Raw genomic sequence first — 27,805 nt, forward strand, 5'->3', positions numbered from 1 at the left:
TTTTAGTCTGTCATTTTTATTGTCTGCAGAGTTGTTTTTTTTTTAACTACACACAGCAAATACTTTGATATAATCTAAGATAATAAAATAGTTGAACAACTTTTGTTTTTAGATTTACATTCGTATAGAAACAATCTGTGGAACTCCTCACCTCAAAACCAGGGTGTCTAAAAACGGTGATTCATTAGCATTGCTTTAAATAATTGTTTGGTTAAAAGTTGCAGTTTCCATTCTCAACTGAAATGTGTCTCCACACAGTTTCCCTTGGGTCCAAAGCTTAAGGCCTTGGGAAGGTGGCCAAGAAGAAAGGATGGCCACTCTCCTCTCTGTCCTTCCCTTGTGTGGAGGACAGTGATTGGAGCAGGGCTGTCATAAAAGCCAGGAAGAAAAGAAATCAATTGCACATCTCTAATTGTCAAGGGTCAAGGTCCTTTGCACACGTCCCTCTCCGTAAGTGTGAAGTTCTAGGATGATGGCACGCGCCTGCCTGCCCAACACTCCTTTCCTCTACTAATCTTATCAGTGACTATGCATAGGCGGTGGCCACTGTCCATAAGCTCTCCCTAAAGGCTGATCATCCTGTCATAGTTAAGTCTTGTCCCTTGTATTATGTCACTTGGATGCTGTGGCTTGGTGCCCAGAGAGGGTCCACCATCCCCTAAGAAATGCCTCATCCCACCCTCCAATCCCCAGAGTGCCCAAGAGTGAAGACCCTACGGAGACAGTGACTTCAGTGAAACACCCCTCAGAAATGCTGGGGGACTCGGGCCTAGATCATTCCATTGATCTTAGTCCATTCGTAGATGTCCTGTTCACACACTATGTCGGAGTTGATGAGGAGGTATCTGTCGCCCACACAGAAGTGCTTCTGACAGGCGGCGCATTTGAAACATTCCAGGTGATACACTTTGTCTTTCACTCGCATCGTCATCTCATAGGCACGGATCCGCTTGTCACAGGATGCACAGAGACCATCTTGGCCAAAAAGCCTAGGGGAAAAAACAGAAAGAAAAGCTAAGAAGACGGTGGCAGAGACAATATTGGAAGAAAGGGTTTGAGGATGGGTTCCATACAGGAGGCTCAATTTCCAACAGGTCAGGAAGAAGGGACAAGGTGGGTCCAGGGAGGCTCACAGAGCCTTTCCTAGAGGGAAGGAGGGACTATGGCATGAGGCTGCAACCCATGGCATTTGTGTTTGGCATAACCTGCCCCTTTTCTGAGCTCTCCCTCTCTGTGGGCACCGGTCCAGGCTGCCCCAGGCCCCTCTTCTGTGGAGAAGTGCCTAGCTGAAGTGATTTAAGTTAAGATGTTAGGCAGTACTGTGTGTCCCTTCCCAGGGGAACTTTCATTTTAGAAGAAGAACTGGAGTAAACCCCTGGGGATCTTTTGAGAGGGAACTGACCAGGAATGCAATGAAATGGGCATCTTTCTGAGGCTCTCAGATTCTCTCATGTCAACAGCCACTGATTCCACCCATGGGGAGGGCTGGTCTCAAACTCCTCCATAAGCTAAAATGGCCACCTCTGCATGACTGTTCGTTGGGGCCCCGGCTTCTGGGAGACAGTGAGAGCTGGATAGAAGACACTCAGCACAGTTAACCGTGCCTCAACAATCTGGGAGATAAGCGGCATCTTTCCACATTGAATGGCAGAGCTTACTTCAGGGTCCTCGCTGCTCCATTGGTGTGAATCTGTGGAGAAACTTTTCTTCCGACGCTGAAATCAAGACTCCCCTAAGTCTCAATCAATCACTTATTTCGAGCAATATTCAATGTCAAGGTGGGAGAGGCAACATGGTGGAGCTCACTGCAGTGGTTCTTAAGCTGTGGTCCTGGGGCCAGCAGCATTTGCTAGAAACGGGAACTTGCTACAAATGCACATTCTCAAGCCTCCTGATTGAGACACTCTGGGGATGAGGCCTAGCAGTCTGGTTACGGAGCACTTCCAGGTGATTCTGACGCAGGCTGAGGTTTTGCAATCAGCCTGTGAGAGTGGGACAGCGCAAGTACTGGAATCAGAAGACCCAGATTCAGTCCAAGACTACAGCGCAGAGCACTGAGTGGCCTCAGTGGGACCTCAGACTCCCTGAGTTTCTGAAATGGCAGTGACCACAGCATCCACCTCATTATGAGAAGGATCAAACTGAGCGTTGTCAAAGCACCAACGATCAAAGGCTAAGCCAATATTGGTTATGTTTTAACACGTCAGGTGTATTCCCAATGGCGCAGTCCTGCTACAGGAGGTCATTTTCACGTGTGCCTGCTAACATGGCATGTTAGCGGGTCCTTTCCACATAAAACGTTTTGGACAGTTTTAGGCAAATGCTTCTTACTGGAAGTTCTTATTAACTTCAGAATAGCAGAGAATCAATTAGTGCATTTTGAGAGGCTATGGGGGAGACAGGAGCAATTGACAAATTTTGAAACATTTGGATAGAATTAACGGAATCAAGAAGACGCGGGTCTGTGGGTAAAGGGCTGAGAGTTAGAGCCAGGGCCCGGCTAGTTTCCACCTGAATCCTGCTTTGCATTTGAGGTTCTCTAAGTGTTTTCAAGGCACCACGTGGGAGCAAACTCATTATAGGGGGAAGAACATTTTATCCCAACATAGCAGATGGCGGAGCTGTAGGAAACTGCCACCTTGGAGGTCACAGAGTGGAAAGACAGTTCTGGTTTTCTGACTATTCAGTAAGTTGAGTTTGGGACTGAGCAGAGATAGACGACTCACAAAACAGTGTCTGTGGAATGAAGCCAACGCCTGGGGTGTGTGACCCTTAAGGAAGGAGAGCATTTATTAAAGGGAAGTTGGGGGTAAATTACAATACACATCAGGCAGTTAATGAGGGGAAGGACAAAGGACTAATATTTGGGAGGCAAGCTCAGGTCTAACTAGCCAGGTGCCCTGGAGCAAATGACATCCTCTCTTCTGGCTTCTGTGTCTCAAGCTGTAAAAGCAAGGGAACTGGAAGAAAAGGTTTCTGCAGCCCCTTCCAGCTCTGGTATTCTGAGATTCCACTAATAGGAAAAATAAACCAGGACTTGACATCTAATTTGAGCATTCACCTCAAGAACTGGTGCCTTAGGCTGGATATCCCTGAAGCAGACCCCGAGGAGGGGAATTATTAAGGATGTATTCTCAGGGGAAACTGGTAAGGCAGCAAGGGAAGCCAGATAGAAGGGGAGGCAGACAAGCAAAGTTGTAATCTCCAGCAAAGGCCCCGGTGGGGGGGGGGTGCTCTGGGCCAATGGCACGGGGACTCTGGGGTATGTCTCCAGGTCTGCCGGCTCCAGGCAAGGCTGCAAGGCTTTGGTGCTCCTGCACCTGGTGCTCCTGCCAGTCACTGGTTAATGTCAAAGTCCGCTGGGGGTCTGGGGGGCAGTGGGCACACTTCTGGCTCTAACAGAGGTACTGTTGGCTGTTGCAAGTGAAACCACTGTGGAGTGGGGTGCACTGCACACAAAAGTTGGTAGAAAGGGATCAGAGGGAATCTGGGCCCGGCACTGACATTAACAGCTACGATTAGGTTCCCTCCCAGCAACATAACACAGCAGCATCAGGGTTTAGGTCGGCACTGGAGATCTCATAAATATTTGAAGCTAAATGTCTGAAAAGGACTGTAACAGACGAGTCAGCTGTGGGAAATCCTCAAGAGGAGCAGTTCTCCTGGGCGGGGTGGGGGGGCGGGAAGAAGACTGAACCCCATCACGGAACCCCCAGAGAGTCACCCCACCCCAACTTGCCTCTTTAAAAGACTGCCAGATATGTTAAGAATGCAAGTAAGCAAGTCCATGGCTAAAGGACCATTCCTGAAGCCAAAGATGGTTTTTCTCCTTTGTCAAGAGGTGTCAATGTCTTAAGCTTTCTCCTGCCCATTTTAATAACAATAATATAAATATTAAAGGATGGCTGGAACCGCCTGCACTAACACAGAGTTAATTAACATGTTGCCTAGGAATGTAGCAGGGAGAAGAATTATTTCGTGTCACCAAGACACAAGTTAATTAACATTGGGTTCTCCCAGACAATTTTTTTTCCCTCTTCTTTTTAAAAATGCAAAAGATTAACAAGCCCAGGCAGCACTGGGTTTATTCTTGAATGTTATATAAAACCACAGAGATAGGGAGAAGCTGGGGCTCTTTTGACCTTACTCTATCTGCACTATTTAATAAGATTCAAATGATTTGACAGGGATGTAGTCAGGGGGCCCAATGGGGATCATTTACCCGTCTGCTTTCTGCACTGACTTTTGGCAAACTGGTAGCCAGCAAAATCAGGTCTCTGTTTATCCCAGTTCCATTTTCTTGTAACTTAATAAAAAATGGACCACAATTATAATCAGGATCATTGAAAACTCTACTTATTTTCTCTGAACCACCAAGTTTGCAAGGACTTTATTGGAGAATTTAGGGGGGAAAAAAGGCACTTACTCTATCAGTCTGGGTAAACAGATAAGCTTCCTTCACCGTGGAATTGCCTGCATTTTTTTTTTTTTTAATGTAAAAATGCTCTGAGGGCAGGTTTGGGAGGCAGAGGTAGCCTGGCGCCAAGGGCACTGGAGTCTAAACAAGCTTCCCTGGGTTGGGTGGTCCTAATGTATTACGGCTGCATGCTCCACAGACCCTGTGCCCCAGGAAGATGGCAAAAAACTGACAGCTATACAGTTGAACAGATCTGACAGTAGAGGGCACAGAGTTACCTGCACGGCAGCTAATATGAAACTGGAAATGCTAGAACATTCCGAACCAAGGCACTCGTTGAGTGCTGGGCAACTCACATGGCCAACAGCGTGACCCGGAGCATCAGAGGTGTCCTTAGCTCCTGTCTCAGTGGGTGTCCTAGAGTTCCTATTTTTCCTTCCGTTCTCCCATCTCTTGTTCATTAGGTAGGAAAAGACTCGATGATCCTGTCATGAGGGTTGGTTGCAAGAGCAGGTAACATCTGTTTGACGTTCACGCACCAGGCCAAGAACTTTACACGTATGACCCCATCTAATCCTCGCCGCGTCCTTGGAAGTAGGTGTGGCTATTATCCCCATTTCTGTAGATGAGGAGATCAAGGCTGGGGAAGGGTAAGTAGCTTGCCCGAGTTCACACAGCTAGAACGCTGTGTTGTTGGGACTCACACCTACAGCTGACTTCAGAGCTTTTGCCCTGTCACAGTCAAAAGCTTGGAGCTTTCCCGGGCGCCTGGGTGGCTCAGTTAAGCGTCCGACTCTTTAATTTCAGCTCAGGTCATGATCTCACGGTTGGTGGGTTGGAGCCCCACGTGGGGCTCTGTGCTGACAGTGTAGAGCCTGCTTGGGATTCTCTGTCTCCCTCTCTTTCTCTCAAAATAAATAAACTTAAAAAAAAAAAAAAAGCTTGGAGCTTTGAAATGTCTCATCATATAATATTGGGGTCCTACAAAAAATTATTTACAACCTAGATATATGTTTTGAAGCATTCAATGAGCACCTAAGAACCTACCCTCAAACTGGTCAACTCCAGCACTCCTGGATTCTCCGGCCCGACATGCGTACCCCTCACCGGTCCTTGTGCCCCACCATGCCCCCCCAGGGGACTTCTATTCAGCATTTCATGTTTATCATTCTCTCACCTTTAAAAAACTAGTATTTTAGCACAGAGGAATGCGTCCCTGAGAATATGCTCCTCCAGCAGGAGGAGACGCCAACTACTTCTCTGCACAGGGCAGCTAGGCTCAGCCTCTGGCCTGAGCGGAAGAGGTGGACCTACACACTCAGATGGTCTGTGGACTGTCCCCTCCCTGCTCAGGGCCCCAGGCGTGGACATAGCATACCTGAGATAGTCCCTCCGGCAGAGCTTCCGGCCCAGCTTGTAGTAGAGGCGCCTCCCCACCTCGCCCAGCCGGCATCCGCAGAGGTCGCAGCTCAGACAGTCCTCGTGCCAGTACTGGTCGATGGCCTTCAGGAAGTAGCGGTCCCCAATGTTCTGCTGGCAGCCGCCACATGTCAGCAGGGACGGGGGGATCTGCAGCACTTCATCCACTGGCTCCCTGGAGAGAAGACCAAGCATTAGGGACAACCACATGCCAAGCACCGGGGGTCAGGAACCGCTATGGGCCGAACTGGACAGTTAGGTGCCTGTTGGTGACATCAGGAGAAAGGACGGGGCTCCACATCCTGAGGCTGAACTGCCGAGAGGCCCCGTTAGCCTGAGTCAGGCCTGGAGGGAGCTAGGTCTCTCTCCCTCCATGCTATAGAAGTAAATGCAGGGCACCAAGAGGTACACCCCGCGGGGGAGGGGGGCCCGGGTTGTGGCCCCTGCCTGCCGCCCAGCACTTTCTGGGCCTCTCTGCCGTCTTTTTCTTCTTTCCACTCTCCCCTCCTACTCTCCCCTGTATCTTGGCATTTCTCCTTCTTTTCCTCCTCCCATGCCTAGACTCAAGGGCACTGCCAAACCTCAGGGGAGGCACTCCAGGCTAAAAGAGTTACTTGCTTCAGGGACAGCCCACTACCCAGAGGGCCAAAGCTTTACAAATTCCCTGTCGAATGGACCTGCCATCCTAACCCAAGCCCTTCCCAACCGCACAAAGAGCAGAAGTGAGGAAGAAAAAAGAAAGTGATAAAAAAATTATCTTAGGTTGTTTTGTTTCCCAAATAAAAATGCCATCAGGATATAATAGGAATTCTCATTATCATTAAAATATATATATACATATATGTATATACATATTTTACAGAAATTCCACATCTCATCTTTATTACTGAATGAACCCTTGGAGAAAAATCCCAGGTATTAAGGCCATTGTTAGACTTATAAAGGCCATTAAATAGACCTTTCTGCATGTGAAAATTTTTACAACAGCAAAACTGATTTGGATAAAGCTGATTTAGGAAAGAAAATGAGGAAGGGGCAATGATTATTTTCAAGAGTAGACGGCAATTAAACAGATTCTGAAATCTCCATCCAGGCTTGCTAACAGTGAGCCTGTGATACGTGTTCCCTCCTTAAAAGGTGAGACAGTGTCTCCAGTTCACTTTGCTTCCCTGGAATCTGAATACTCCAGTTTTACATTTTAAAATAAATAATTTTATTTGCCAAAAGAAAATAAGAGTGGAAAGAAACATTTCCAGCACCGAATGGGATACAGGAAAAACCTAATACCTGTTGATTTGTAACAATTAACAAGCGCTCTTTTGAACCTTACTCAAATGCAAATCTTTTTTTTTTTTAATCTATTATGCTTTAAAAAATGGACTGGCTTCCGATTGTGCAATTCCCAAAGGGAGTTTCCTCCTCCATACCTTGAGGGTATAAATCTTTCCCTTATTTCTAGCTGACACTAATTTGCCAGGTAACCTTGTGCCCTGATTGGTCTGTGCCCATAGAGCTCAGCACCAATTATACTTAGGGACGATGAGACTCAGGTGATCAGTGTTGTAACGCCCGCACGCTGACAACCCGCAGGTGCCTCTTTAAAGTGGTCACCTCCCTGTGAATATTTAGGAATACTGAAACCAAGTCCATGCCTTATAGACCAAGTGTAAGGGTCCTTCATAAGATGATCCCTTCTTAGAATAAGAAAATGTGAAACCCAAGTCAGTTTTTTTCTTAAACTCAAGACTTTAAAGAGTTGTAAAAATTCACTGAAGCTTGACTTGATTTTCTTTGTTTCCACAGGTTATACATAAGGACTGCCATTCTCCCTTCTGAAAGATAATATCCCCAGCATTTCACATGTGTCAGCTCAGAAGCACATGTCCTCTCTTCCCACCGCCCATGGTCTTACTCGGGCTTCCAGAAACACTCGTGGAACCTCGACCACGCTGGATGCCCTGATGCTGATGCTGCCAACCAACTGTGAAAGAGGAGAACTTTCACCTTTCTGGTGCAAAGTTGCCTGGAATTAAAATGATCTGCTGTTGTTACTCACAGGTAAGCGGTAGGGGCCACCCAATGCCTGGTAGAGGAAATCTATCCATTGGTGAATCCTGGCTGGCTTTCTGTCTAAATGTTTCATTTGCAAATGCCTAGGCAAGCTTCTATCTGTAAATTGGAGATGCTGATAGTCAAGGCCCACGTTGGCTTTGAGTAAGTAATCACAGTGAAAAAGCACAAACTTTGAAAAGGGCAAACCTTCAGGGAAATGAAACTTCCAGATTTATCTTCCAATAAAAGGATTAGTGGCTAAATTCTGTTGATCGAAAAGGCATTAGGCACCAATTCATCCCATTCACTCTTATTGTATTACTGTGGTCTTGCTCAGACTCTGAAAACTCAGGGCTAAGTTGTCATTCCAGATTGATTAAAAAAAGGGGGGGGGTGGTACAGACCACCCTGTAAACCCTGCATCTGCATAGATAGGTTCTTTTAAAAATGAATGTTATTTTTCTCCCAAGAACTTATTTATGGAAGCTGTGTTTTCCTTAAAACCATCCTAGCCCCTTGTAGAACTGGTGTGAGAGCCTTCAAGACTCAACAGTGATGTTTATATTCTCACTGGATCATGGTACTTCCTGTATTTTATAAGAGCATGCTGAGTGTTTATGCTGGTAACGAGGATAAAACCCACGTACATAAACACCATAGCCGGCTGAAACTGGGGGAGGGGGAAACTTCAATCAGGAAAGCACAGTTCCTTTAAAGCAGGAAAAGAAAAGAAAAGAGAAGACAAATGCGTCTTAAAAGCACAAATGGACAAGTCATTAACCAGCTCCTTTGGTCTGTGTAACAAATCCCTTCAAAGGATTAGATGGGGACTTCAAAGGAATAAAAATTCTCAATACCAGACAGCTAATGAATCTTAAAAGGGCATTTGCGCTGACGGGAAAATGATATCTCAAACAACCCTTTCTCCCCTTGTTAACGCTTAATAATGGTTTGGAGGTATAGGTTGGGAATAGGGGAACGTTCCAAACCAGGACGAGGCTCTGAAAACAAATGTGGCAAATGCTCATTGGAGCTCTGGCTCCCTGACCCCAAACCCTTTGGAGCCCGTGAAAAATGCTATGAGACACCGCTCCCCAGAGTTCACCTATACACAAAATGGTGCACTAACTTTTGAGGTTCACAGGCCGCCCCATCAGTGGACCCCAAGGGAGAGGGAAATACATGTACTCCAATTAACTCCGGATTTAGGGGCTCGAAAGTCTCTGGTGGCCGGAGAGAGCTGCTAGGTGGACGTTTGGACCTCCTCGCCCGCGGGTCCCTGGCGCTACTGGCAGCCGCCCCACCTGCGCACCGCAAAGGGGGCCGTCGGGGACTCGGGAGGCCTCCGCTTGGAATGTCCCCCTTTCCAGGATCAAATGGACAAAGAGAATGGGGACCGAGAAAGCGAGGGGGGAGAAGGAAGTAGAACCAAGCCCGGCACGCTCTCGGGACTGCACCTGCGCACCTCCAATCTCCCCTTGTGCCTGCTCCGGTGTAAACTTTCTGGCCCGCTGTGGCTTTGAGGTGCGTCCCGGGTAGCCGAGAAGGGCCCGCAGAGGTGCCAGGCCGACCCCCTCTCCCTGCCGCTGGTGGCCCAGCCCCTCTCCCAGTGCCCCCCGAGCCACCCGCGAGGAAGGGGGAGCCCTGCTCCAGGCGAAGGGAGCCAAGGGCACGCTGCGGGCGCGCACCTGAAACCTTCTCGCCCGCCGCCCGCGCCACCCTGCAGCCCTGGGGCGCGAGGCCGTGGTCACCGTGGGTGGCAGGGGCAGGGGAGCCACACTTACTCAGACGGGTCCAGGCTCTTCCTCTCGATGGCTGAGGACATTGGGGAGGGAGGTGGCGTGCCAAGCGGCGGGGGCGCTCCCTTTGTGGCGCGGGGCTGGCCGGCTGCCGGGGCTCGGACCCCCTCGGGTGCTCGGGCGCCGCCGCCGCCGCCGCCGCCGCTCCTGCACCTCCTCTTGCTCCGGCGCTCCGGCGGCGAGCTCGCCCCTCCGCGCTCAAGGACAGTCACCGCGCTCCCTTCAAACGCCAAAGAGAGAGAGCGAATCACCGGGCTGCCGGCGCGCCGCGGCCGAGGCGGGGACCGGGGCGCGCAGCCTGGCCCCAGCGGCTGCAGCTGCTGCTGCTCAGGACTTAACCTTCCATCCCGGTCCCGCCGCCGCCGCCGCCGCCGCCGCCGCCACCGCCACCGCCACCGCCACCACCAGGTCCGGCTCGGCTTGCGCGCTGTCGCCGGCTCCGCGCCGCCCGCGGGGATCGTGCGCGCCCGCCCGGCCGCCCCGAGTCCCTCGCACCTATGGCCCGGGTCGCGGCGCGCGGCTCGCCGCCGAGGGCAGGGAGGGGGCGGCGGCCTGGGGGCGGGGAGGGGACCGTGCCTCTCTCCCCGGGCTCCCTCCTCTCTCGGGAAGGTCTATTTTCGCTCAGCTTCCCTCTGTCTCTGGTTTCATTTCCTTTTTCCTGATCACGATTCAAATACAATAGAAGGAAATCACATTTAAAGAGACAGCTGCCCGGTCCCCCCCCCCCTTTTTTTTAACGGGGCTCCTGGGGATTAGCAATACAAACAGCAGCAGCATCAGGACTGACTTGCTTCTTAAAGGGGCCAGCGTCGGGGACAGGCAGAGTCGCTCAGTGAACACCTCTCCTTAGAGAGGCGGCTGGGTTGCCTCTAAATCGTTCTTCAGGGCTTCCCCCCTTCGGCGTTTCCCTTTTGGTTAACTAAGACTGAAAGTAACCAGCAGGCCGCTCAAGGAAGAAAGAAAAGACAAGAACGTGAGATAAGCACATACAGAAATGCCAGCGTCCCGAGTGGCTTTCGCGCCCGTCCGGGGTTCGAGGTCCCAGGTCCTCAGACACCGTGCGCGGGGCTGCCCCGGACAGCGCGGCTCTGCTTGCTGGCTGCGGGTTTGTGACTGCGTCCGCGCTCCAGAGAGGAGCCTGGTGCTGTGCGAGCAGGGACCGCACGGGCTGGGTACGCCTGAGCAGTGCCAGGGGCAGCTAATCCCGGAGGTGGGGGAGGGGGGGGTGGGTGGTTGGGAGGGACCACGCTGGTCTGAGTCTCCTCTCCATCTGCTGGCGGCAGAATTCCATCCCTCAGCATCTTTCAAAAATCTGACTCCTGCGGTGAAAGTGCCCCCATGGAAAGTGCCAGTAATACTCTGCACAGAGAAAGTGCCTTTCCAATGATCAAGCACAGTACTTGGGAGCAGTACTATTTTGCCGTGGATCAGGGAAAGAGAAAGAAGCCAGACTTTTGGAGTTCTGGTTTCCCTTCCAACCACAAAGGCAAAGTCTAGGAAGAGGAGGAGGCTAATAGTTTGTCCTTCTGTACGGAAAAACTTTGGGCCTTATCAGAGTTCTTTGCAAATTATTATACTCAGAAATTATTATTTTTCAGAAATGATTATTAAAGGTCTATTTGTGCATGATCCCAGTCACCAGTCTTGTAAAGAGGAAATTACCAAATACTTTCAGAACTCATAGTTTTATATAAACAGTCTGGATCATGGTCATAGACATTTTATTCCCATTTTAAAGATGACGTTGAAGGACTTGGATGAGATTACCTTGAAAGGTTGGTGGTTGAAGTCAGAATTGAGTTCCTGATTACTTCATTTTCCCTGTTCAGAGCCGATCCTCACTGACTTTGCACGAGTATAAACCAGAATTTACCATTGTGTGCATGGTTTTGTCATGTTCTTGTCTCCATGTGCAAGGTGGGGGTCCCTAATGGGTATAATTAACACTGTGTGCTGTGTGTGTGTGTGTGTGTGTGTGTGTGCGCGTGTGCGTGTGCGTGTGTGTGTGTGTGTGTGTGTGATGAAAGAAGCCCGAAGAGCAGCTTTGGGTCCCAGTCAAGGTCTTCAGTATATAAAAACATATTGTCCTGATCAGACCCTTGCTTTTAACAAAAAAAAAAAAAAAAAAAAAAAAAAAAAGAAAAGAAAAGAAAAGAAAAAAAAAAGAAAGAAAGAAAGAAGAAAAAAGAAACTCTCTAGACATTTTAGGCAAGTCCAAATTATGTGATAAATATGTAAGTTACCACCCTACAATCAGAAATGAAAATAAACCTATAGTTCGTGGTTAGCAGTTTACCTACTTATAGCCAGGCAGTGTGGTGGTTAAATGCCAGAGCTACCTGGGTTTCACTTAGGCCCTTATCAGCTAGCATGGCCTAGGAAAGTTACTTCATCTGAAGAGAAAGAATTGGATAGTGGCTCTGGAGTCAGACTGTCAACATTCTAACCCAGTTTCCCACCTGTGTGAACCTGGGCCAAAAGCAAGAATTTAAACTCCCAATACCCTCATCTGTAAAATGGGGATGCTGGAACCCATTGCATCAGTTGTTGTGACGATTAAAAGAGTAAATGCATGCAAAATGTGGCACATGAGCTTATAATGGGATGGGGGTGATGACAGGAGATTAAATGCATGGAGAGCACTCAATGTACATTAAGTGCACATAAAAGGCAGCTGCTATGTTATAGCAAAACACATCATTGGGAGAGTTTAAAAAGAGCTTGAATTCAGCAATTCCTCTGGGTATTTATCCAAAGAAAATGAAAAAACTAACTTGAAAAGATATATGCATCTGCACGTTCATTGCAGTCTTATGTCTTACAATAGCCAAGATATGGAAGCAACCTGTCCTTGTACGGATGAATGGATAAAGAAAATGTGTGTGTGTGTGTATACATATACACACAATGGAATATTATCTAGCCATTAAAAAGAATGAAATCTTGTCATTTGCAACAACATGGATGAGCCCTGAGGGCATTATGCTAAGTGAGAAATAAATCAGAGAATGACAAATTCCATAGGAACTCACTTATAGGCGGAATCTAAAAAACAGGAAAACAAGCTCTTAGATACAGAACAGATTGGTGGTTGCCAGAGGCGAGGGAAAGGGGCAGGTGAAATGGGTATAGGTGGTCAAAAAGTACAAACTTTCAGCTATAAAATAAATAGTTCCTGGGGATATAATGTACAGCATGGTGACTCTAATTAATAATAATACTGTGTTGCATGTTTGAAAGTTGCTGAGAGAGCAAATCTTAAAAGTTCTCATCACAAGAAAAAAACCTATGTAACCGTGGTGATGGATGTTAACTAGACTTATTGTGGTGATCTTTTGCAATATATGCAAATACTGGATCATTATATTGCACACCTGAAACATATATAATGTTGTATGTCAATTATACCTCAATAAAAGATAAATTAAAAATTCAAAAATCAATAGGGAGAGCTTGGAATTAAATTTAAAGGTGAAATGGGGGCTTAAAGTAAGAATTTCTCACCATATTTATAAACGATTCCCTGTTTTTAAAAAGCAAACGGAGCAGAGTCCCATCACTTCGCTTCCTATTGCCTGAACATACGAGCATTTTCCATTTCAGTGTTCACTGTCTGGGTGACTAGATGATATGTTTGCATCTGCTTGCTTCTATTAAATCAGTTAAGTTGCTACCTTCCTTGTTACAGGTTTGTATGGAGGCTCAAGTTAGCTGTTAAAATAAATATATCCTCAAGGCAACCTCTGAACCACCAACTTTTGGGCATCAAGTTCCCTCTTAATAATAGGCTTCTGTTTTGACCCCAGTGTGTGAAGAAAGAGAGATTACTGCCTATGACTTTGGGTCAGTTTCTTATCTTTCACAACTCTTTGGGGAGAACTTCCTTAGAGAAAGTGAATATTTGAAATGGTATCTTAAGATTTCAATTTCACACACAGTGGTTGTAAGAAATAACTGCCTACCAGTGGGATTTCATTTCTATTCAACGGGCAATTAAATTGCTCAAATTTAAGCTTAACATTTAGAATCAAGTCTCAAAATGTGTTTTTATTATGAATAATTTTAAAGCAATTGTGACCTTACTGTATCTTTCTATAGCAAACCTTATGCCTTATGCAGAAGAGGGACTCAGTAACTATGAGGCAATTCAAACATGCAAAACAGTTCTTGAGAGTTGGGGAAATCTGTACTTATACCTACCCAGTGGGATTGCAATTTAATTCTTCCCCACCCCAGCCCCTTCTCCTTGCTAATCTTGAACACCTCAAAATTTAGAAATTTTAACTTCTAAATTAAAATTGAATGTGAATGTCAGAGGAAGACTGAATCAGTTGGCATGATGAATCTGACCTCAGGTGATTGCTTTCTTCCTGTTGGCATTTTCTATTCTTTTTGCTTATTACATTTACAATTGTTTTCTAGGGAAGAGCGGTTTCAAGTGACTAAGGCTGCATTTCTTTGCTAAAATGGACTTCTAATAGAAATGAAAATGCAAATGTCATTGGGAAAATGCCAAGAGTGAAAATTTACTTCTTTTATTTTTTTTCCCAATCGTTAGAAGCTTAGTTGTATCACATGCCTGTGAGCTGTGACATTCACGTATAGAAACAAAAATAAAGATTTGTTTTAATATGGCTCCAGTTCCCATGCAAAATTCTTTAAACTACTCAATTGTCATAGGCATCTGGCTCCCAAACTCATCCCAGGACATTTCAGTTGGTGGATATGTTTTCACAGAATGTTAGACCTATTAGTAATCTTAGTAATAAATAAATCAGGTTTCCTGTACAGTTGAATAGACCCCCAAAAAGTCTTTAAAAATCCATTTCAACTGAGGCTCAGGAGAATGAGCATAGATGTTAGACAGACACAGCTCGGCTGGTTACTAGCTGTGTGATTTGAAGGAAGTTACTTCACCTCTCTGAACCTCAGTTTCTATATCTTAAATGGAGGCAGTCGTAATGCTTAGCAGGGTTGGGACTAGGGTGAGGCCACTGCGATCGCCTCACAGGAGTTTTAAGAGGATGTGCTAAGAGTTTTAGCATGATGTGTGTGAAAATGCTTTGCACACTAATGGTGCATAGTAAATACATAGAAATGAGAGTTGTTGGGGCACCTGAGTGGCTCAGTTGGTTAAGTGTTCGACTTCGGCTCAGGTCATGATTTCGAGGTTCATGGGTTCGAACCCTGCGTCGGGCTCTGGGCTGACAGCTCAGAGCCTGGAGCCTGCTTTGGATTCTGTGTCTCCCTCTGTCTGCCCCTCAGCTGCCTGCACTCTATCTCTCGCATTATCTCAAAAATAAATAAACATTAAAAAAAAATAATAAATGATAGTTGTTGTTATTACCTCATCTTTCAGAAGTTATCACCACTGTATCAGGAAACAACTAGCTAGTCTCCCAGCTAGTCAAAGCTACAGGAAGAGCTGAAGTGTATGTAAGACATCAACCAGCCCCAGGCTTGGGGGGCCCACGTTTGTCAGCCAGAAATGCAGGATTGTACCCATTTACGTTCTGGGCAAGCTGCTGACACTTCATTGCTTCTCTACTATGTTGTCTGCTTCAGCTACATCCTTGACTTTAGCTGTCTGATTTTCCCCTTTCCAACAACTTCTAGACCCACTTTTACAACTAAGACAAGAGGCGGGATCGGGTGGTCAATCATTGCTCCCAGATATCACAGTTCCACAGCAGGGTCTTAGCAGAATTAAGCTCCTAGCATGTCCTAGTGGAAGGAACCTCAAAAAATGTGACTTCTTGGCTTGTTCTTTGAAGCAGAAGGGGTTCTGAGGCACCTCCCTAGGGGGCTTCACCTGTGTCTGTTCCAACCGCAGCAGTGCTATACTTGTTGACCTTTGACATACTGTCTGACCTCTCTGGACTTTGGTTTTGGCATCTGTGAAGCGGGCATAGTCAGAGTTCCTGTCTCAAGGGGCCGTTACAGTAACCCTGTGAAATGAAACACATAAGGTACTTGGAAAGGACCTAGTAAGTTTCCGAGGAAGATTCTCCTTACACAGAGACATTCCAGCTTTAAAATCTTTGAACACCCATTGATAATTCAGACCCTTTGAAGGGCAAGGCAAATGAGACATAGAATCGACAGCTCTTTCTTTCACCACAGCCATCAACAAACTCTTCCCCACCTTGGGTGCTGGACCCTGAACTTGTTTGCTGCTCGGAGTTCAAGTGGGGAGTTAGAGAGCTGGGTGAGCTGACTTACTGAGCTATCCTTGTGTTCTTTGTCCATACAAGCTGTCCCCTCTCTTTAACTGCAAAGAGACAGCCTCGCCTGAATGACACATGGCAGTGCCTGGGACTCAGCACATTTGAAATCCAAACTCTTTCCTGCGGCCCTCGATAAATATTCATTGAATGAATGAAAGTACAAATAGAAGCCCTGCTTCCCTTGGCCAAAGCGTGCGCTGTGGTCTCTGGGTAAATGTTGAGAAGGAACTTGAAAATCTTGTCTTCCTTGAGCATCACTTTTAGGAGAAGATAAGGTCTCGGATGCCATTCAGATTCAGGCCCAAAAATTGGTTTGTGAAAGAGATCAGGCTCCTGGCTTCTGGGAACACTCAGATATGGGTGGTGTCAGGAAGCAAGGCCAATGCTTTGAAGCTGGATTCTCTACTGCAGCCCCCGCACCCCCCCAGCTGCCCACAAGGAGATGTGGCTACAGCGAACCAGTGTAGAATGCAGCCAATGATATGAGCAAAGACACAGACTTTGGAGATAGACTGGCTTGCCTTTTAGTCCTGGCTTTTTTAGCTACATGGTTTTAGGCAAATCATTTGACAGCGCTGAGACTCAGTTCTGTCACGTATAAAATGGGGATAATTATATCTTCATCACGAGGTTGTAGGGATAAAATGAGATCACACATGTCAAATGCTTAGCATAGTGCTCAATGGATGGCAGCTATTCTTAGAATTAATTAAGCAGAGAGAACCTCAGAGGAGGATAGTCAACCAGGGCAGGGTTTTCATGGCTGAACACAGGCGGGATCCTGCTACAGTAAGGGCTCAGTCCTGGAGGGTGGAGGCAGCCTCCTTGCCTGGGGAACTCTTGCCTTACCTCCTTACCTGCTCTGGTAACCCCCATGGGACAGATGGGCTGGACTTACAGACGCCTGGCTCAACCTCATGTTCAGGAAAACAGCATACAGAGATGGCATGAGGAACCTGCCTTGGCCACTGGCTCTTCAGAGTTGGAGGTCTCTGGTTTGAGGCACTGCATCTAGACAGGATTTCCATTGGATGGAGGAGCTAGGCTGCTTCTGGGGCAGCTGTGTTTTCTGGCGCTCAAGTCTAGCCGAGGACACTGAGTCTGGCAGGGGGAGGCGATTCTACTTCCTGATGATGTTTGCTTTCCTAAGCTTCAGACCTCGGTTGAAAGGAGTCTTGTCGATAATGCTCTCTAGAAATACCCATTGCTGAAGGAGGTATGAAAAGAGCTGCTTGCTCTTTTCTGCCAGTTTTCTCTGCCTCCCTTTAGCTGTCCCACATGCATCAGACTAACCCCGGAACCTCAGGCTGACCCATCTGGAATCCTGTTCTCTTCACTGCCACCACCCTGCTCAAGAATTTGCAATGGCTCCCTATATAGCCTGTAACCATTGGCAAAAGGCCTAAACTTTGGGGACCCCAGTGCTCTTGTTTTTATAGAAGGAAGAAGGTTGAGCTGCAATTCTGTCCCTCTAGCAGGTCAGGACCAAGCTTTCCATACTTCCATTAAGGCTCTGTGATCCTCCCCACTCCATGGGTTCAATTTTATATTCCACACCCTGGTGCCTAAACTTTCCTACTCAGCCAGGCTTCTCCTCTTTGATCTCAAACACCCTGTTTGTGCCCATTTTTATGCACTGTCTTATCCTGTTCTCTCTGGGATGTCTGCTTTGTCTGTGTTTCAAAACTTTGGTGCTTGAATAGTAGAGTGGTTAAGAATAAAGGCTTTGGAGATAAATAAACCTCGTTTCCAGCCTCTGCTTCATAACTTACTATCTGGGTAATTAATCTTAGGCAAATCTCTGAGCTTCAGTGCTTGCAATGATAAAACAGAGACAATGCTAAATATAGGGTTCGAAGAAGTAACTGAGATAATGTGTGCAGCAGACAGAACCCTGTGCATGGCACAGAGTAAGTGTTCAGTAAATGGCAATCATTAGTGCATCATTACTAAGTCCCCAGTCCTCTCTGCCTCCTCCAGTTTTGTCCATCAGCCTGGACCCAGCTCAAGTCACATCTTCACCCTGGAGTTTTCTCTGTCCCTGGAAGCTCAAGGTAGCTGATCCCTCCCTGAGTTCTCATGGCTCTTAGCTCTAGGGCCTGGTGAAGTGCTCATTAGACTCTGCCCGGCAGTACGGTGATTTCATGTGTGTGCCCAATCTTGCCACCTCAGAAGTGCCTTATGTTCTGGGAGAAGAGAGGCCATGATTTTCATTTTCACCAGCTTCCAGGGTACTGATATAAATTTGGAGATACTCAATAATTCCTTTTGAATTAAAGGCTTTAAATACCACATCCATGTTATCAATATCCCAAATTCCTGGATTCACATTGACATTCAGGAAGGCCTGAGGGTCTTTACATTGGAAACAAAGGTGTCCCTAGAATCAATATTAAGGATGGCCCATGCATTATCAGTCACAGACCTCTTAAAAACCTGGGGACTGGGGCACCTAGGTGGATCAGTCGGTTAAGTGTCTGACTTGATTTTGACTCAGGTCATGATCTCACATTGGTGAGTTCAAGCCCCACATTGGGGTTTGTGCTGACAGTGCGGAGCCTGCTTGGGATTCTGTCTCCCTCTCTCTCCACCCCTCCCTTGCTTGCTCTCTATATCTCTATCAAAATAAATAAAAGTAAGCTTAAAAAAGGCGGGGGGGGGGGGTAACCCCTCTGGGAACTAAAGTTGTAAAACTTAGAAGAAAACCTAGGGGGAAATCTACATGACATTGGATATGCCAGTGAGTTTTTAACCAAAAGCACAGGTGTCATATTTTATTTACATTTAGTTTAATTGTTAAATTATATTTAATTTAATTGTTAAATTAAAAACAGATACATTGGGCTATGTGAAAGCTAAAGACTTGTACCTCAAAGACACTATCAACAGAGTAAAAAGGCAATCCATGGAATGGGAGAAAATATTTGCAAACCATATAGCTGATGGGAGGTTAATATTCAGTATATAAAAAGATTTCCTATAGTTCAACAAAAAAATTACCCAAATAACCAATTAAAAAATAGGCAAAGGATTTGAATAGACGTTTCTTCAAAGAAGATCTACAAATGGCCAGTAAGCACACGGAAAGCTGTTCAACCTCCCTAATCATTGGAGAAATACAGATCGAAACCACAATGAGATACCACTTCACATCCATTGGGATAGCTCTCACCAAAACCCAGAAAATAACCCAGAAAGTGTTGGTAAGGATGTGGAGAAACTGGAACCCTTGGGCACTGCTTGCGGGAAGGCTCCTATAGGTACCGGTGCAGCTCCTATAGGATACAATATGTAGGTTCCTCAAAAATTAAAAATAGAATTACCAAATGACTCAGCAATTCCACTTTTGGGCATATACACCCCCCCCCCCCCATTGAAATCAGGAACTCAAGCAGATATTTATATGTCTGTGTTCATAGCAGCATTTTTCACAATAGACAAAAGATGGAAGAAAGCCACGTGTCCATCAACAGATGAATGGGTTTTTAAAAAACGGTGTGTGCATGAAATATTAGTCTACCTCAAAAAAGAAAATTCTGACCCATGCACAACATCAATGAACCTTGAAGGCACTATGCTAAATAAAGGAAACCAGCCACAAAAGGTCAAAGACTACATGATCTCACGCATATGAGGTACCTAGAGTAGTCAGATTCATAGAGACAGAAGGTAGAATAGTGGTTGCCAGGGACTGAGGGGAAGAAAGAATTATTTTTCAATGGGTACATTGCTTCAGTTTGGAGAGATAAAAATAGTTCTGGAGGCGGATGGTGGTGCTGGCTGTACAGCAATGTGGATGTACTTAATGCCACCGAAGTGTGCTCTCGGGAATGGTTACAATGGTAAATTTTATGTTATGCATATCTGACCACCAGAAACATTGGTCAAAGTTAAAGGCCATCAAGGTGCACATCTGGGCCAACATGCAAGGTTTTGCCTACTGTTTCAGGAAGCTCACAACCTTCTCAGATTCATCTGTGGACCCATTTAACCCCAAAGTTATGGGGAAGCTAGTCCTGTACGTCCTGAGACATTCTTCAGGTGCCCCTGTGGCAATCCCTACCCACTTAGGTCTCTGTCCGTGGTGGTGGGCCCTGAATTTCCAGATGACTTTCTTTGCAAGAGGCCACTCGGCTCCAAGGAAAGGGGAAAAGGGTGCAGTGTGTTATTTTGTAAAGCCACATCCTTAAAGGAACTCAACGCTTGCATAGATATCTATCTGCCCTCTCCTCTGAGAATCTGTCAGTTAGAAGGCACCAGTCACAGGCTCCACTTTGGGGGGCAGTGGCAGGAACGGGGGTCTCCTGTAAGTAGAGCATCTTTAATGTTCCTTCAGGCCACAGCCCCTTTCCAAAGGCCCTGGGGGCTGCTTGTGGGCCGGCTCAGCTCCTCTCAAACTTTCAGGCTACAGTGCTTCCCATCATATTACAGAAGGCCGCCTTGGGTCATATCTTGCAAAGGAAGAGCTATTAAAAAATATTCCATTTGTATTTCCTGCGTGGCCCTCCATCTGGAAATATCTTTTATCTGGCAACTTTTGCAAAGTGAACTGAATCTTGAAGGAGGTCCTGGCAGGTTTATGCTGGCTTCTCTATTATTCCAATAAGTCATTTCCATCCTAACCTTCACAAGGGCCGAGTAATCGTGACTTGGTATCAGAAACAGGACTGGCAGAGAATGGCAGCAAGTCTTTTGGGCCCAGAGGTATCTTTTTAACCCTGAAAACACCCACTTGGAGGGCAAGAGCAAAATCTAGAAAATTATTATACACACTCTCTCTCAGCTCAAGTGTTACTTCTTCGAGGAATCCCCACTCCCACCCTCCGTGACTAGATCAGGACCCACCGTTGTCTAACGTCACTCCCAGTCTGGATCACAATTTGTAGTCCTACGTTTTGTGATGGTTAAAGCGTGTCTGGCTCCCCCAGAGACTGCAAGCGCCTTTTGCTCAGAATCGAATCCAAGAGCCTAGCTTAGAATCTAGCAGGTAGTAAGTATCCAATAAATATTTATTGAAAAAATGAATGCATGAGCAAATGAATGAATGAAACTCATCTTACCTGCCTCTCTGCCAGTTACTTCAAGTCCTGGTTGAAAAAATACCTCCTTTTCAGAACTGTTGTTACTGAGAGAAAATGACAGGAACCCTCTGGTAGGTAGCTAGAAACAGAATGGAGGGAGGGAGGGGGGGAGAGGTCTTTATCTTCAGTTAGAGAAATGTTTCCATGGGTCCTTGATAAAGTAGGGACAAATGCCCCTAGGGCCCTCTGATGGCTGTGTGTCCTTGATAGTGTGGCTGGGTGGGGCAGGCGGAACTTTGGCATCGGGGCAAAGGGATGGATTTTAACGGTTTCTTCACTGGTTGAAAAGGCTGCTTCCTGCCCAACTTTGTTTTTCTCCGTTATGTACCAGCTCAGCCTATAAATGGGAAGGAGTGGCCAGCTTCTCCCAATGTGTGGGGTGAGGTGGGGGTGGGGGGAGGCTGGTGCATCAGGAGCTATCCTTGCCGAGGCTGTCCTGTCATGGCCTTTCAAGTCTGACATGGCAAGTGTTCCCCTTGTGTCTCACACTTTGAAAATCTCACATCACTTTCGGTCACAGAAATCCTCCCCCCACCCCCGACTTAGAAAGGGCAAGTAGCCAGGCTCCCATTTGATAGGGGAGGAAATGAGGCCAAGCCTTTCCAAATCTTAATCCTGCTTAAACTAGAGAGCCCTAGGACACTTATTCATTGAACTCTGGCATTCTTGCTCATGAGAAGGTCTTTGGAGAATTTATTTTTCAAGAGGAAGTGTTTCATTAGGCAAAAAAATCTACTCAGTGGCCATATTAAGTACATAGTAAGTGGCCTTTCTGGGATTTGTCTTTTGAGTAATTCAGACAAAAGATTACAGTTAGGGATAGATGGGTCTATTGTTGCAAATGATAGCTACCTCTCCTTGAGCACGTATTGTGGGCCAGGCACTTCATACGTTTTATCTTATTTAACCCTATTAACAACCTTCTGAGGTCAATAGTATTATCCCATTTTATAGATAAGGAAACAGAAGGTCAGAGAAGTTTGATAACTTGCTCAGGGTCACACAACTACATAAGTGTAGGAAATGGGATTTGAACCTACGTCTTCTGACTCCATACCCTCGCTCTACTCGCCACGTCAGTGTTTCCCAAATTTCCTGCATTTGCTTGTTAATCACGCCTGTCCTTAGGCCCACACCACACCTACCAGATCAAAATCTCCAGGGTCCTCAGAGAGTATCTCTCTGGACACCAATCGAAAGTAGACTGCTCCCCAGGCACTAACACACCACTATTTTTTTTTTCTTTCATCATTGTACTTATCACTACCTGACATTTTCTTACGTCTGTATTTGCTTCTTGTCTTTTTTCTCCACTGAGTGACAAGTTCCTTAAGTTCAGGGACAAGGTGCTCAAAGTTTAATCTCCAAACTACTAAGGAGAGGGTAGTACCTCCCTCCAAGTTTTATCTCCAAACTACTAAAGAGAGGTAGTACCCAATCCATATTTATTGAATAAGTTAGTAGACAAAATAAATATGCCTACTAACATAACATAATAATAAATAGTGAATTATGTTAAGAAGGATTCCAAGTCTGGAGCCAGGTTCCCGGGGAAGAGAATCATTATTGCCTCCTAGTGTCTCCCAAGGCTATGGGATATGGAAAGGTTGGCATGCATGCCATGTATTTGCCATCCCAGAGAAAGAAACTCAAGGCAAGGGAAACAAAAATAATATAAAAACAGAGAGGGGACAAAACAGAAGAGACTTAATAAATATGGAGAACAAACTGAGGGTTGTTGGACGGGTTGCGGGCGGGGGGATGGGCTAAACGGGTAAGTGGCATTAAGGAATCTACTCCTGAAATCATTGTTGCACTATAGGCTAACTAATTTGGATGTAAATTTTAAAAAACAAAAAAGAAAATTAAAAAAAGATCCCAAAATAATTAAGGGCAAGATGACCCAGCAAGTCAGTAGGAAATGTAGTCCCTTCCTTCATGGACCTTTATCTTTTATTTGGGAAATCAAAATGAATAATACCTATATGATGGAGAACCAATACATGATTAACAGCAAGGGGTTGACCAGAAATGCAATCAGATTGGATTAAAGAGAAATTAGATTGGGAACAGGTATGGAAGGCTTTTTGGGGAAAGTGGATATTTAGTCGCCCCTTGAGTGAATACTTTTGTGTCAGGTTTACACTATGAGTTTTACGTAGGGCGGGGGGTGGGTTTTGTTTTCCCCTTAGAGCACCCTAATGAAGTAAGTAGTGTGATCACAACTTTATGGATGAGAAAACTGAGTCACGGAAAGGCTAAGAAATTTGTTCCAGGTCACAGGGCTACTAAGGCCTGAGTAGGGATTAACAGCCAGTCAAGGCTGGTTCTCCTCACCAACCCTGTGAGGAGAGCACGTGTGCCTGGCAGAAAACCAGCCTGAGTAAAGGGCTCAGTGTGGGGCCAGGGGATAGAGATGCAGTTCTAGGTAGTGATGGAATAATGACAGGTTCAGGTTTCCTTTCAATGGAATAGTGTTACGATTCAACGTGGCAACCTGTTGGCCAAATGTATCACACCTGAGCCACAATCACAAGCAATTCAGACGTTTGTTACTGACTCTGGCATTGGTAAATCGGGGGGAGTCCCTGGACAAGGGGCCCAGTGACAAGAGGACTCTTTCAGAGGAAAGGAAGCCTGATCCTGGGGACACAGAAACAGGGTAGGAACTCGTCTGTTGAAAAACACCGGGAGGTGGTGGAAGGAGAAGGTTAATTTTGGGCAGTCTTTGCTTAATCTACTGGGCTGTGGGCTGTACTGATTTTACATAGCCAGTTCACTCTGTCAAGTCCCCTTACTGGCAGAAGAGCCCCTGGAGCAAAGTCACCCCAGTCTGCAGGGGACATCCAGTTCCTAGGGAGTTCGGGGTATCTTGTGTAAAATTTGGTTGTGGTTTGGTGTTGCATTTGTTGGGCTATTTAGATTACTTTGCATTATTTATCCATATACAGCAGCCAGTTCCCCTAAGGGCACATGCCCCTGGGCAGCTAGCAAATCACCTGGAGCTAGTCTGTTGCCCGCCACCCTGGCAGTTAGGGAGTTTTGCCCTTCAGTGAAAACCTCAAGTGCCGCCGCTGTTTATGTCACACGGGCTGATAGAACCTTGGACATTTCCTCTGCTGCATCTGCTGTTTCCCTGGTATAATCGTGTTGTGAGCCCTGAATCCCAATTCTCTAGTCCCAGATGTCACTATTGTATGTAGCATGGTGGGTAGGAAAATGGCTCATTACCTCCGACTGGGGACTGTGACCAGCAGGGTCCCATCATGGGGCAGTCAGTAAACGTTGAGGGGGTTGTCAGAGTGTGCAGGTGAGTTTGGCCACCAGGAATGAGTTATCTAGGGAAGTGACACAGGCGAACCAGGTTCCCTTTGGCGCTCCTAATCGCTCATGTTTCTTTAGTATCTGGGCCAGCATAGGGCCATGAGTCCTGACATGCTATGCAGCCTAGGAAGACACAAATACACCCATATGCATTTGGATAATTGCATGATCTGGACTCATGGGCCAGAGACCAGACTTCGTAAATCAATCAATGAATGTCCTGCCCGTGTGGTCCCAGATGGCACAGGGTAAGACATAGGGGCCTAGACCAATAGCATCACTACTGGTGACTTTGTGGGCCTTTTCTATCAGCTTAAAAGGTCATTCAGCATGGTGTAAATAAGAAGCTGGCTTGCTCACGGGGTCACAGCATAACTGACATTGTGTGAGGTCCAGCCATTGGGATGTGACTTTGACCACATGACCATACAGATCAACCTGGGGATAGCCTTAAGCAGTAGGCTTGCTTTGGGAGGCCCGGCAGGGGAAGTCTTAGCCACAGTGGAAATGGGGTTCATTATGCCCTATGGGGAGGATGGTGGAGAAGAGAGTTATAACTTTGGGGGTCTGTCTGGTCTTCCCTTCTTTCCCGTGTGTGGTACATGCTGAGTGGGGGACCCCCTGAGGGGAAGATGCCTGTGCTCTGACAGGAGGCACGTTGGTAGATGATGTGGGTAATTGGGTAGTTATCCTCTGAGATGCGGGGGTTGGCTGGGCCGTGGTCATCACCTGCAATGTGGCCTTTGACTCCCTGGCCAGAACAATTTTTGAGCCATGTCTGGGTCAGGGAAGCATGTGTTGATCTTGGGAAGGCTGTCACAAAGATGCACAAAGCAGGAGCGCTTGAGGGGATATTTATCATGTGCTGGGCATGGTGGCCACGGTAAAGATAGCTGGGGTGGGGGGCGCTAAGAGTGCAGGACCATGCTCCTTTTTGTTTCTCCTGGTGGCTGGCTGCTCAGGGTAATATAATATGCCTGGCCTATGGTGTTATGGAAGAAGAGTCGTGCACTATAGACAAACAGAGATTATGCTGTGGGTGCCATACTGCCCAGGTGTCCTGGCATGGAGTCGGAAAACCATATCCCAGACCGAGGCCGGCAGCTACATGGGCCACAGCCAGCTAGTGATAACCTAAATGTTCCACGAGAGCATTTTCCAGTGTGGAGCCTCCACATTCAGGGCTTCCGTTTATAATGCTGAGGGGGGCTGGGGGGAGGGGTAGGGCATCTGCGCCCCACAGCTGTGGGTGGCTGGCCTCGCTCCAGCACCCTATCATGGAGGTAGATAACCTCAGGTATGCTATTTTAGAATATTGGTGTTGGTGTTTTGCCTTTCTCGGAGACCCACGTGGTGACAGATGTCAGTCCAGGTGCTGCTAATAGTTCCCTGTGAGAAGGACCTGAAATTAGCCAGTCGTTAAAGCTCTCGTAAGTCCCATTGTGGAAGATGTTTTAGGGAATGGCGCCTGGTGGTACCTGCTCTCTGGGCTGGTAGAAACATAGTATCAGGGATTTTGCCGTTCTGTCTACAGCCGGTAGGTCCCAGGTTATTCTCAGCCCTCACTCCGGACACCAATTCCCAGTGGTGGAATTGAGCTCAGACAGAAAAAGATACAGGAATGAAAGACCCGGGAGCTGTGGCAGGCAGGTGAAGGTGAGAAGTCATGATCTGGAGCCTGGGTCTCCCATCTGAACCAGTAAAGGCAAAATGAGAACATTTTGTTATGGGTGAGGGGTCCCTAGGGGGAGTAAGATCAGTAAAGGGGGATAAGAGCAGTGAAAGGAAACTGATTTGGGAAACCACATGCCATTTTGTAGCTTTAGGAGAAGACCCCAGGGCATCTGGGTGGCTTAGTCGGTTAAGTGTACGACTTGGGCTCAGGTCATGATATCGTGGTTTGTGCGTTTCAGCCCTGCATCAGGCTCTGGGATGACAGCTCATCGGCCTGCTTCTGATTCTGTGTCTCTGTCTCTCTCTGTCCTTCCCCTCCTTGTGCTGTCTCTCTCTCAAAACCAAACATTAAAAAAAATGTAAGAGAAGACCCATTATTGTGGAGTCCATGGTATCATGGTGGGAGGGGTGAGCTGGGAGGGGTTCATGCCTGCCATGGCTAGAACATACTGGATGGCCCAGGGAACCCGGGGTGAGGGCCCATTATAATCAATTTGCCACTGAGAGTGTTGTTAGGCTCCTTGGTCATTCTGTTGGGAGTGACATACTGCACCCAACCCTTTCTCCACAAGTATTCAATTTTTCTGGGAGAGAAGTAGAGTATGGTGGGAAAGATCTCCCATATTGGGAGATGCCTGGATTGTCAGCCTCTAAGAATGTGGATTTAAGGTAGTCCTTTGAAGACTTTTGAGCAGGGGAAGGATGTGACTAGAGTTGCATTTGGGTTGGATTAGGGTGGTAGAGGCAGGGGTGGGGCTGCTATTTGAGGACATTCAACATCAAGAAGGGTTGAAGGAAGGAGGTATGGGGCAGAGGGAATGACCAGGGAGGCAAGGGCTGGAGGGACACTGTGTGACATGGTCTCTCTCAAAAAGAGAAGAGAAGAGAGAGAAGGGAAGGGAAGGGAAGGGAAGAAAAATACAAAAACAGGTCAGATAAGGGCCTGTCCTCAGGAGTTCACAGAGGCGAGAAGGCAAATACCTCCTTCTTATTCACTCATTCACCAGCTAGGAAACGAGTGCCTACTGTATACCAAACATTCCTGGACTCTGGGTTCACAACAATGAACACAGTAGGCACTAGCCCCACACCCAAAGAGCTTACAACTAGCAGCATGTAATTAAGTGGTATTATTATTACTGTTATTAATAACAACAAGGGTTACTAACAAAGGCTAAGTGTCAGCTACTGTCAAAGCACTTACAGGATTTATTTCGTTTATTCCTCACAATGACCCTATGGTTACCCCTATTACGGATGAGGAAACCGAGACTGCCATCCTCCTAAAGTCTATGATTTTCTGGGAGCACAAAGCACAATTAGCATAACTAATTATACTGACCAGGTCAGGAAAGGCCTTACAGGAGATTGAAGTTTTCAGGTGGGACCTAAGGAAATATGGGTTTTCACTAAGCAGAGACACTGGGGCAAAGAGCCTGGAACGACGAAAGCCCAGTACATGCTTCACAGGGTAGTTGTGAGATGTCAGCAAGAAAAGACGCATGAAGGGGCTCCTGGACGGCTCAGTCAGTTAAGCGCCTGACTCTTGGTTTCAGCTCAAGTCATGATCGCGAGGTTCGAGCCCAGTATGGGGCTCCATGTTGACGGTGCAGAGCCTGCCTGGGATTCTGTCTCTCTCTCTCTCACTCTCTCTCTCTCTCTCTCTCTCTCTCATAAATAAATAAATAAATAAATAAATAAATAAATAAATAAATAAATAAAATTTTAAAAAAGAGAAGACATGTGAAGCCCTAGCACCATGACTGGCACCAAGATGCTCTCAAATGTTTGCTCACCTCTGCTGGTCCCCAT

At 46.7% G+C, this 27,805-nt stretch overlaps 1 protein-coding gene across 2 annotated transcripts; it reads right to left on the reverse strand.

Annotated features, from left to right (window-relative positions):
- On the reverse strand, window positions 1-27,805 carry LMO2 (LIM domain only 2). 2 transcript variants are annotated; one of them, XM_042958704.1, is made up of 4 exons: window positions 27,790-27,805; window positions 9,673-9,907; window positions 5,796-6,011; window positions 1-989 (listed from the first exon to the last, which is right to left on the reverse strand). In XM_042958704.1, the coding sequence occupies exons 1-4, from the start codon at window positions 27,803-27,805 to the stop codon at window positions 770-772; spliced, it is 687 nt and encodes a 228-aa protein (XP_042814638.1). In that variant the 3' UTR covers window positions 1-769. The 2 variants fall into 2 exon arrangements, with proteins under 2 accessions (XP_042814638.1, XP_042814639.1); XM_042958705.1 differs by lacking the exon at window positions 27,790-27,805 and adding an exon at window positions 10,027-10,060.

The sequence above is a fragment of the Panthera tigris genome, chromosome D1 (assembly GCF_018350195.1).
Source record: "Panthera tigris isolate Pti1 chromosome D1, P.tigris_Pti1_mat1.1, whole genome shotgun sequence".
NCBI lineage: Eukaryota > Metazoa > Chordata > Mammalia > Carnivora > Felidae > Panthera > Panthera tigris.